The 10899-nt window shown below is 42.0% G+C and overlaps 1 protein-coding gene across 11 annotated transcripts in view; it reads right to left on the bottom strand.

The window, feature by feature from the left end:
• Positions 1 to 1882: 1882 nt before the first annotated feature.
• The window catches only part of LOC115108230 (epidermal growth factor receptor substrate 15-like 1), a 36386-nt gene continuing 27369 nt past the window's right edge, over positions 1883 to 10899 (bottom strand). For 6 of the 11 annotated variants that reach the window (XM_029632327.2, XM_029632328.2, XM_029632332.2 and 3 more), the window contains 2 exons: positions 8024 to 8232; positions 1883 to 5599 (listed from right to left, as the gene is read on the bottom strand). In XM_029632327.2, coding sequence (XP_029488187.1) covers positions 5453 to 5599; positions 8024 to 8232 — 356 coding nt within the window. In that variant the 3' untranslated portion in view covers positions 1883 to 5452. Of the gene's footprint in view, positions 5600 to 6021; positions 6039 to 8014; positions 8233 to 10899 lie in introns of those variants that run through there. The other 5 variants (XM_029632333.2, XM_029632331.2, XM_029632334.2 and 2 more) reach the window with 5 other exon arrangements.

Genomic DNA, 10899 nt, shown 5'->3' with positions numbered 1-10899 from the left:
ATCTTCCAAAGCCGCCGGTCAGCCGGGATCTTCCAGAGCCAGCCGCCGGTCAGCCAGGATCTTCCAGAGCCGCCGGTCAGCCGGATCCGCCAGAGTCGCCGGTCAGCCAGGATCCGCCAGAGCCGCCGGTCAGCCAGGATCCGCCAGAGCCGCCGGTCAGCCAGGATCCACCAGAGCCGCCGGTCAGCCAGGATCCGCCAGAGCCGCCATTCAGCCAGGATCTGCCAGAGCCGTCAACCTGCCTGAGCTACCTCTTAGTCCTGAGCTACCCCTCAGTCCTGAGCTTCCTCAGTAATGAGGCACCCCTCAGTCCAGGTGGGCCCTTTGTTAGGGTTACTAGGCCAAGGTTGGCGGCGAGGGTCGCCACTCAAAGGACGCTAAAAAAGCGGACAAAGACTATGGTGGAGTGGGGTCCACGTCCCGTGCCAAAGCCGCCACCGTGGACAGACGCCCACCCAAACCCTCCCCTATGGGTTTAGGTGTGCGGCCAGGAGTCCGCACCTTTGGGGGGGTACTGTCACGCCCTGGCATTAGTTATCTTTGTTTTCTTTATTATTTTGGTTAGGCCAGGGTGTGATATGGGTGATTTATGTGTTTTTACTTGTCTAGGGTTTTTTGTAGATTAATGGGGTTGTGTTCAGTTTAGGTGTCTAGGTAAGTCTATGGTTGCCTAGATTGGTTCTCAATCAGAGGCAGGTGTTTATTGTTGTTTCTGATTGGGAACCATATTTAGGCAGCCATATTCTTTGGGTATTTTGTGGGTGATTGTTTCCTGTCTTTGTGTTTTATGCACCAGTTAGGACTGTTACGGTTTTCAAGTTTATTGTTTTGTAGTTTGTTCATGTTTGAGTTTTCTTATTAAAGAACCATGAACTATAACCACGCTGCGTTTTGGTCCGCCTCTCCTTCCCAGGAAGAAAGCCGTGACACCGATTTATCCTCATTAATTTTCCATCCAAGTTGTCAGACCCCGGTGGCTTGTCATTGTTGATAGACAACAATAATTTGTTCACCTCTTCCACACTCACTTTACGGAATTCGAAATGACAATGCTTGTCTTTCATAATTTGGTCAGATAGACTTGGATGTGTAGTGTCGGCGTTTGTTGCTGGCATGTCATGCTTAAGTTTGCTAGTCTTACCAATGAAAAAATCATAGTAGTAGTTGGCAATATCAGTTGGTCTTGTGACGAATGAGCCACCTGATTCAATGAGTGATGGACCTGAGTTTGCCTTTTTTACCAAAATGTAATTTAAGATGCTACAAAGCTTTTCACTATTATTCTTTATGTCATTTATCTTTGTTTCATAGTGTAGTTTCTTCTTCTTTTTATTCAGTTTAGTCACATGAATTCTCAATTTACAATACGTTTGCCAATCGGTTGTGCAGCCAGACTTATTTGCCATTCCTATTGCCTCATCCCTCTCAACCATACAATTTTTCAATTCCTCATCAATCCACGGGGATTTAACCGTTTTTACAGTCATTTTCTTAATGGTTGTATGTTTTATAAGTAACTGGAATAAGTAATTTCATAAATGTGTCAAGTGCAGCATCTCTTTGCTCCTCATTACACACCATGGACCAACAAAGATTCAACAACATAGGAATCACTACACTTGCAGCACTGATGGAATCCTTAAGATTCATACTAAAGAAAAAACACAATTTCCACTGCCTGTATGCTATGTATACCGGTTCAAATGAACACAAAGGAGATTTTAAACACAGCCTAGACAGACAGGGGTTTGTGCATTTGTATTAAGACTATGAATCATATGATATAATCTATAAAACATGTGAAATTAAATGCGATGTCCTAATATAAGTACAAAAGTCAAATCAATGGAATTAAGAGAAGAAAAAAAAACCCAGAGACCTATCAATTTAACTGAAATGTTTATTCTAGTAAACAATGACCATGTACAGGGGATTAGCATTTCAAATAAATCCAAGCGTTTGTATTTTTGCATATATCCTGTTTCAAGTTACACACATTTTTCCACTTCTCATGAAACAAATATTAACGGACATAATATACAGTTTGTGTACATCTTATACAATGCAGAAAGACAGCTGGATTATTTCTTATTTTCATCTATAGAGGGAGAGTCAAAGGCAGGCCAAATGGAAAAGGAATGCACCAAGCTATAGAAGTCAGATCAGTTGTCAGAAAACCAGAAAACCAAAAGAAAAGTCCTCTACAATCTGTTTGGCTTGTACAATAGATATACAGGCCTCTGCATGTATCCCTATACACATGATCAAACTCGAACACCCGAACAACGAGAAAATAAGAAATAAAATCTATTGCACAATGGTGGTATCAAAGACAAAATACAGCATGAGTGGTAAGTACGTAGAGAACACTAGGTAGTGGATGAGAGAACACTTGGGCCCTGTTTCAATAGTCTCAAAATGCATCCTTCCATCCTGCCTCCCTAATCTGACATGATTAGATGGGTGATTGGGATACATCATGGAACCCTTTCTTTCACCAATCCAATAGTGACAGATCAATGATAACTTCAAAGAATGGAGTAAGAAAGGATGGATGGATGTTTAAGGTATAAAAAGGGGCATGAAGTGACCAATGAACAGAGAGCTGTGGCCTGGTCTACGGCCAACCAAGCACACTCACTGTGGATTTCCCCTAACCCGAGGACACATTACAGGGGTTCTGACACAGAGCATTCTGGGTAAGGGCGGGAGTGTTGGCATTCCAAGCTTCGGTGTCTGACCTGTGATTAAAACACCACAGGGCTGAATGCAGACGACCACAGGTTACCTCAGCTATAAACAGCAGCCCGATTAAAGGTCAGATCTGTACCAGAACAGGTTCTTCTCATAGAAAATTATTACACTGTTGTAACCACTACAGCAAAGAAGATTGATATGTAAACATAAACAAATAAATATCAGGGAGAGATGGTTGCAATTTCCACCTAGTGGCAGTGTTAATGGTCCATACCACAGAATTGTAACTTAAATCATGTCCTTCCCCAACCCAAAGGAGAACGTAGCTTTAATAATACATTTTCACAACATATGGCTCAGGATAGGTCTTTTCTCTCAGACTACTCCAATAGTAGGGGACAACAATGGCATTACATGGAAGCTTATTAAAGGTAATGGACACATGTACAGTAGGACACATATAGTTCAATACAACAGGAGAACATAAAACAAAGGGGAAATGAGTGCAACTGTCATTTTCATATGAGCTACTATTATCATCATCTCTATTCAGTTCAATTCAAAGCTTAAAGGGCAATTCTGCCACTTTTCAACCTCATATTCATTATGACCAGCACCATACCATTGTCTACATATGTGAAAAGGACGCGTTTCTATGATCTGTGGTTAAAAAGATAAGAAGAAAGGTCCTAAAAAATGCTTCTCTGTAGTTAGGTTTCCATCCAATTGGCGACCGATTTTAATGCGAATACTCAAAAATCTGCATAAAGAAAATATGCGCATTTTCCCACTAGGGGTGTGTTTCCACCAAATGGACTTGTTGTGGTCACATAAAATGTCATTTTTCGTTTTAAGTGTACTGAATAAAAATCTACAGTTGAATGTGTTTCCATCGCATTTTCAACTCTTCCGATAGTTTTGTCACAAAAACTGTTGCGTTCAATAGCACATTTTCCCACTCTGGTCTTGGCACGAGAGCTCTAGCCAACAGCTCGCAGATACAGTGTGGGTAGGCTAGTTGACATGATGACATTATTATGGACAACAGCGAGAATATTTTTTACTTGTCAAACGGCAGACAAGCATCGATCATCATGTCACCAGAATAAGACCCTCGATATTTATTGGAAAGGAGCATCGAGATCACCGTGGCGTGCACTTTCACCACCCTGCGAAGTTCATCGTGACTTATTTCATCTGTAGTGCCGTTTTTACACATGTAAACACTGGTATTGCGCTGTTGATAATGAAAATGAGATTGAAAAGTGGTGGAATTGCCCTTTGAGTTTGAAAGTGAAGTAAGAACCACAGGTTTAATGTGCTAGGCAGTACCATCAGCAAGAAAATCAAGTAAAAAGACAATGGCGGCTAAAATAAAATAAAAGTTGTAACAAACTATGACACACTGTAACGCAAACCGTTGAATATTCACGTTATAGCTGTGAAACTTACGTGACCTAATGAATTTGCATATCATTGATGGTTAGCCCGAAGAAAACCACAGGCCATTCCTTACTTTCTTTGACCTCTCTGCAGCGTGTGCTTGCAGGTTTATCCATTTTTGCAGTTCTTACAACTAGAATTGTAATTAACAATATTGTTTCAGTCCTTTAACAAATACTACATCAAATAATAAAATAACACTTACCACATAATTAAATTAAATAAAAATCGTACAAATCTGCAATTAAACCCTCTATAATAAAACAATAGTAAAACTTTAAAGAATTTCCCTCATCTAGTCTTTTTTTTGTGGTTGTTTGGTGTAAATCACAGCCTTTTGCACTTACTTAAACTGTCAGAAGAGGCACAACTAAGTATCCATTCCTTCTCCCTATGTTCGCTGAAGAAGCACTGAAATATTGTAAAAAACAATGCATCTACTATCTCACACTCGGCGAGAAAGAAAATATATCTGTACAATTTGTTCTGGTCCAAACAGACCTCTCTCTCACACAACACTTGCAGTAACCAGTCAGGGAAGCCTCCAGCACTCCTCCCATGGCTCACCACATTCACATAATAAACCAATACTAAAATAATGTCTCGATCTTCAAAAGCATCCCGCCATAACCTTTAGCTATTCCCTTCTTCACATCTGTCAGGGCTCTAGTCGGTCAAGTGAGGGGATCCATGTTCCCTCACCAGACAGACACATATTCTGCTCATCTTTACAGGTTAAGCCAGCCTCTATAGTGCATTTAAACAGCGCATCACCTCCTTCACAAACCATGGGCCATCATCCGTTCCCCTCCACACCTATCAATTAAAAACAGTAAGAGAGATTGTGATTGCTGGCTCCCACCCTCCACTCCAACCTCCCACCGTAAAGTAAAATCCAGTTCCGTTTCCACATAGGGTCCAGGCCGACCCCAAAAGTTCTGTTTTGCTATTGTTTTGCTTTGAGAGTTTGTCGGTCTGGGGAATGTGTGGCGAGGTGTGTGTATCTGTGTGTGCGTATCAGGTGGCGTGTGTATGTGTGTTGTAGCGGTGGTCTGTGTCTGCATGCGTATGCCTGTGTGTGTGGTTGAGGAAGCGGTCATGTCTTGGGCACATCGGCCCTGAGGAAAATGGCCAGCTATGTGTGATTCACAGTGTGTGGGGTATGGTTTCTGAGTTGTATACGAATGTGTTATGCGTGTGTGTGTGTGTGTGTGTGTCTGAACTAGTAACGCTAGTAAGAGTTTGTCTATGTATGCGTTTGTCTATTTGTGCATATCTCTATGTATGTGTGTCTGTGTGTGTCCAGTCCAGGTCACCCGTGGGACATCTCGGCCTTGCTGAGAGCGATGGCCAGCTCTAAGTCCTCTTGCTCCTGCTGCCGGAGCCTCTTCAGCCGCTCCCGCTCCGCTCGCTCACTCTCTCGCTTCGCCCACTCCAGTTGCTGGGCCTCATTTCCAAACTGCAGAGAGAAGAGGAGAAGAGGCATTTCTTCCGTCACACCATGTCCAAAACACACATTAGGAGGTGTTTTGTCAGAGTACTTCGATTTCAATTAACCTTATCCTGTACATTAAGAGTAAACTTCCATTTCTGCCTGGCTACCGTAAGAGGACATAGATGACTGTAGTTTACTATTATGACTAAATCATGTACATTCACAAAAGCATCAACACACACACAAAATATACCCACTACACAGACAATCTAACTGACCCTATCCCTATCGGTACTTTAATGTTCAATTTATGTATGTTCTGCGGTTGAAGGAAAGGTGCTTCTTTATTGTTAAACCTGAGTGGTTGTGCTCCGAGCCTAAAGTACATGAGCGAAATACAAAAACAAAGCACTTTTCAATTTGACCGCGTTATTAAACTTTCTTACCTTAACTTTTTCTGGCCCTGCGAGAGAAAAATGAATTACAAAACACCAAACAAACAATTCACTAATCGTGTATCACACCATCCATTTTACACCGAGCACATTACGAAACAGCATCACCACAAGATACAACTAACTATGAGAAGGCGACATGGAGGACCGTTTCAGTTCGTTTCCCAAATGAAAATGAATGAGCAACTAAAAGCATAGTTGAACAACATGCAAAGATGACATGTAGAGAGAAAATGGGAAGGACAGAAATGACCATTTTTGATTCTCTGTTAAAGTGATAGTATGAGATCTAACCTAAGTCAAGTATAGCTAGGAACTCTCCCATGCATATCAGAACGCACACACATTCTAAGATATTGCTTTGCCATCCTTAGATCTGATTCAAATGTCAGGGTCAAATGAGGCCATTCAATTCTTGGAATCATGCTGACCAAAATAAATATGGAACAGAGTCCATTGAGGCATTTAATAGCTATATTTGTTTCCTTGAAATATTTATAATTCAATTCAGGGTCCAAGTTCATCTGGTATTTTTCTAGATAATATCTTCAATGTGGAACATAATACCTCTTTAGTTTAAATAAAGTATGAGCAGTTGACTCTGTTAAAATAGATTTGGCAACTTTGGGAGTAGTTTGGTACAAGTCAGAGATGGTAAAGCAGGATCTATGCTACCGATGTCATGCGGCAGACCAACACTAAACAGATTGAGCAAACTAAGCCTAAAGAAAAGACAAAACACAAATACACACTAATACTGTATCTAAACACTAGTAGGACATACATGACTGAAACACAACATAGACCTGAAGGGTAAGAACTCAGGACTGAGAGCTGAGTAGTGATACTACTGCTTCCCGTGTCAACAGATCCCACAGCCAGACCAGTGGCTTGGAGCTGTCAGTCACTAAACCACACAGGATGGGCTCCCCTTTACGGCCTAGCCTGGCCTTGGGTACGCACAGATTGAGTGACTGGCTGACCGCCTTACTGAGTGACTGACTGTCTGACTGGCTGACTGACTGATGCCGGGAGCTGAGATGGAAAAGGTCAATATTCAGATAAGAAGATCCTGAATACATCCTGGATTATAGCTACACTGTGTGAGACACCCATTGGTTGGTTTAGACAGACAGCCCAGGCCATAGCACCGCACTGGCTGGATTATTCAACCCTAACCTTAAAGTGCCGACTGGCTAGTTGAATAATACTTCACACTGCCAGAATCCACTTATTGGACTGCTAAAGAGGTGATGGAAATAATTACTTCTCATTTGTGCTTGTTTTGGGAAGCCTCTAGCATTCTACACAACAACAACCAACATGGCAAAATATAGATATAGATTTTTTTTATGTTCCAATCGCGGCGTACACATTAAACCACAAAAAGGGCCGACACCCTTTCCTGCACGAGCACCGGGGACCACTTCTGCAATGCAGCTCTGCACTTTACTGCACAATACCGAATGCATTGTAGGTGGTGTGCAACCAACTACAAAGCATAGGTTGAGAACCCCCCCAACCAAAATCATAGCACAGTATAGATAAGTGAGTCTTGTTGAACCTTTGACAGGCTTACACTCAGAAAACAGCTAGACGGCAAAAATGTGTGGGAGTTCAGTCATCCTCTTAGATATGAGGTAGGGTTGGATCACACAATTAATTAAAGTGATGATCAGATGATCATGAACAGCAGTTATTGCTAGTGATTATGCCATAGTCAACAGTTAGCCTACATGGTGGTTAATTTGCCATGGGTCTGAGCGGGAAGATGCCTGGCTCTGGTCTTTGTGTGGAGTGATGGTAGGTCATTGATTAACATAGATGTCTGCACAGTGAAGGGAGGCCAGGACACAGAAAGATGAGTTGATAAACAGCCAGGGCCTCCGCTCTAGATCCTTCAGTTAACATTGTGGGAACTTAAGCAGAGGTATTGGCTAGGTATATAAAGACTGGTCTGGACAGAGACAGAGTATCACTGAGCTCAACTTACAGAACTGAAGTCTGCAAAACCCAAGGAACAGTCTTTAGAGGCTTTACTTGAGGCAGATGGAGCAAAAGGATCTTTGCCACTAAACGGGTCTCCGACCCCCTTTTTACTCTGAAAGGGGTCGATGCCGTCACTGCCAAACGGCTGGAAGGGGTCGCAGGGCTTGGTCGGGTCGCCCGCTCCTCCAGGCATGTTGACGGGGGTGCTTTTACCTAAGGACATTAAGACAGTAAGGACAGTCATTTCCCCTGCAGAAGAGACCACAGTGTGTGTGGTTATGAAGTCAACTACAATTATTAGGTGATGGTTTGATCACTTTCACCATGGAAATTTGACGTTTTTCCTTATCAACGTTTGCTCGCAACAGCCTTCCAACCCCCACAAATGCTGCCCCCCCTCCCTCCACTTCTCGTCTCACGAGAAATAGAGCATTCTATTATGAAAAGCTTTGAAAACCACAGCAGTTTCAGCTACACTCGTGGTGCACCAAAACCACACGCAGCTCAACTTAAACAAAATAGAGCGCACACAAACAATGCAGATACAAAAGTGTGCTGAAACAACATGCCAGCATGGTATGAATTAAACATGCATTTAATGACATGGGCCAATATACTGCATAAAGCCCATATCAAAAAAATGGCGAGAGCTATTTTCTCTTTTATGTTGGGTTTTATGGTGAGCAGATGGGTAGAGTTCATGCCCACTTAACCAACACAGGATTCAGTTCACAAGTTCATCAGATCTCTCCTCAGTGGGTGATTTTAGAGTTTTTGTCAGACCGAGTTGCTACATGCCTAGGGCCAGGAGTTTTTAATGACCACATGACCTGCCCAAGAACAACTAACTATGGCCCAGAGTTATACCTGTTTGTCAGGAAAAACTCCTGGCCTTAGTTATGCCAACTCATTGTATTCTCTATCTTAATTTCCACATCGCTTAAATACCTAAATTATTTAACTGAACCGTGACTACTCTAAAATAAGCCCATGTTAACATGGTAGAGATGTTTCCAAGCTGTTTCTCTGTAGGGCAGTCATTGCTGGCAGAGTCTGTGGGCCGTGGGAATGTAGTACTTACTGGTTGTTGTTGCTTCTGAAGGTGTTAACCACGTTGTCAATCGAGCTGTTATTTATACCAGGCCTGCCAAGGTTAGCAGTTCACAGGCCCACTGAACAGCCAGGCAATCAGTTTCTCTCTTTCAGTAAATGGCACATACTCTTCACCACAAACCGTCAGCTCCACCCTGCTCCAAAATACCAGCACATTATCAATGCTGTCTATCAATGTGATGCACAAGGCACATCTCAGAGCCCCACAAATAACGTTTATTATATTATTCTCACAACATATATCGTATGTCCTATTCATGATTGACTGTATCTCGCAGCACAAATTTAAAGTATTGCTACGTAATGAATTCAGAAACTACCTAGAAAAACGAGAGATATCTACATCAAACTATCATTCTATGTCGTGACCTTTCACTTGTTGCAAATTCTGCTCAACCCCTCTAATTTGGATACATAAACCCAGGTGTGAAAGCAGTTTAGATATGGCATTGGCCAGGGCACAGAGTGTGACCAGAGTCGGGCAAGAGGTCGCCAGAGAAGCCACACTGCTCACCCGAGTGTGTGCACACAGTGGAAACAGAGGAAGTGGGGAAGGGTGGAGCTGAGAACATCGGGCGATCTGGTGTCAGCATGGCCAACCACAGATCATCTGTGTATTCCTGGGGCATGTTGCTCTGTGTTCTCACTGCAACCTGGCATCAGGGTTGAGCTCTCAAGCAACAGTCATACAGTCATACAGTCCTACTCATCAAACACTAATCTCAGGCAAGGATTTTACAGATAGGGGATGATTAGCGACAATTCATTATTATTATTATATATATATTTTTTAAATCTAATGGATCAAAGTTGCGAATACTATGCTATAATGTGTACAGTGTACCTAGGCTACAGTGAAATTACACTGCATCTTGCATACATGGTTTAACCATAAAGCAGGGCACCTTTAATAATGATAGGTGGTGAAATCTTGATTAGCGTGGCCCATTCGACTTCCTTTGTGAGGTTTAAATGGTGAAATAAGACTTTCACTCAGTAACTTTATGGCTAAAAAGCACATTGAGTCGCTTCTATGTGGAGCAGAGTTACCGCATAGGCAACTGCAAAACTGTTCTGTTGATTCAATCTTCAAAAGGAGAATGAAAAGGACACTTGTTTGGCAGAGATGATGAACGTATCTGTACCCATGAAGTGCTTTTCCTGTTTACAACCTAGTAGAGCTCACGGTGGAGAAAAAAAAGGGGTTTTCAGGCCAGTCAAAAACAATGTTTCTGAGCTGCAGCGAGCATTGCTGTTTGATCTATGACGAGCATATTCTACTTTTATCATGCAGAGGTAAGAAGGCAACACCAGCTGAGTTGAGGCTTCAAAGATTATACAGGTCCCTTACAAAAGCTTCTAGTGAACTATGTTCTAACAGTCAGAAGATACAGTATTCAGACCCATTTTTCCACATTTTGTTACGTTACAGCCTTATTATAAAATGGATTAAATACAACGTTTTCGTCATCAATCTAGACAAAATAACCCATAATGACAAGGCAACAACAGGTTTTTAGAAATGTTTGCAAATGTATTACAAATACAAAACTGAAATACCTTATTTACATAATTATTCAGACCCTTTGCTATGAGACTTGAAATTCAGCTCAGGTGTATCCTGTTTCCATTAATCATCCTTGATTGGAGTCCACCTGTGGTAAATTCAATTGATTGAACATGATTTGGAAAGGCACACAACTGTCTATATAAGGTCCCACAGTTGACAGTGCATGTCAGCACAAAGAACCAAGCAAAAAAGTCGAA

Source organism: Oncorhynchus nerka, linkage group LG24 (genome assembly GCF_034236695.1).
Source record: "Oncorhynchus nerka isolate Pitt River linkage group LG24, Oner_Uvic_2.0, whole genome shotgun sequence".
Lineage (NCBI taxonomy): Eukaryota > Metazoa > Chordata > Actinopteri > Salmoniformes > Salmonidae > Oncorhynchus > Oncorhynchus nerka.
The sequence above is the reverse complement of the archived record's forward strand: the minus strand, read 5'-3'. Positions and strand labels throughout refer to the sequence as shown.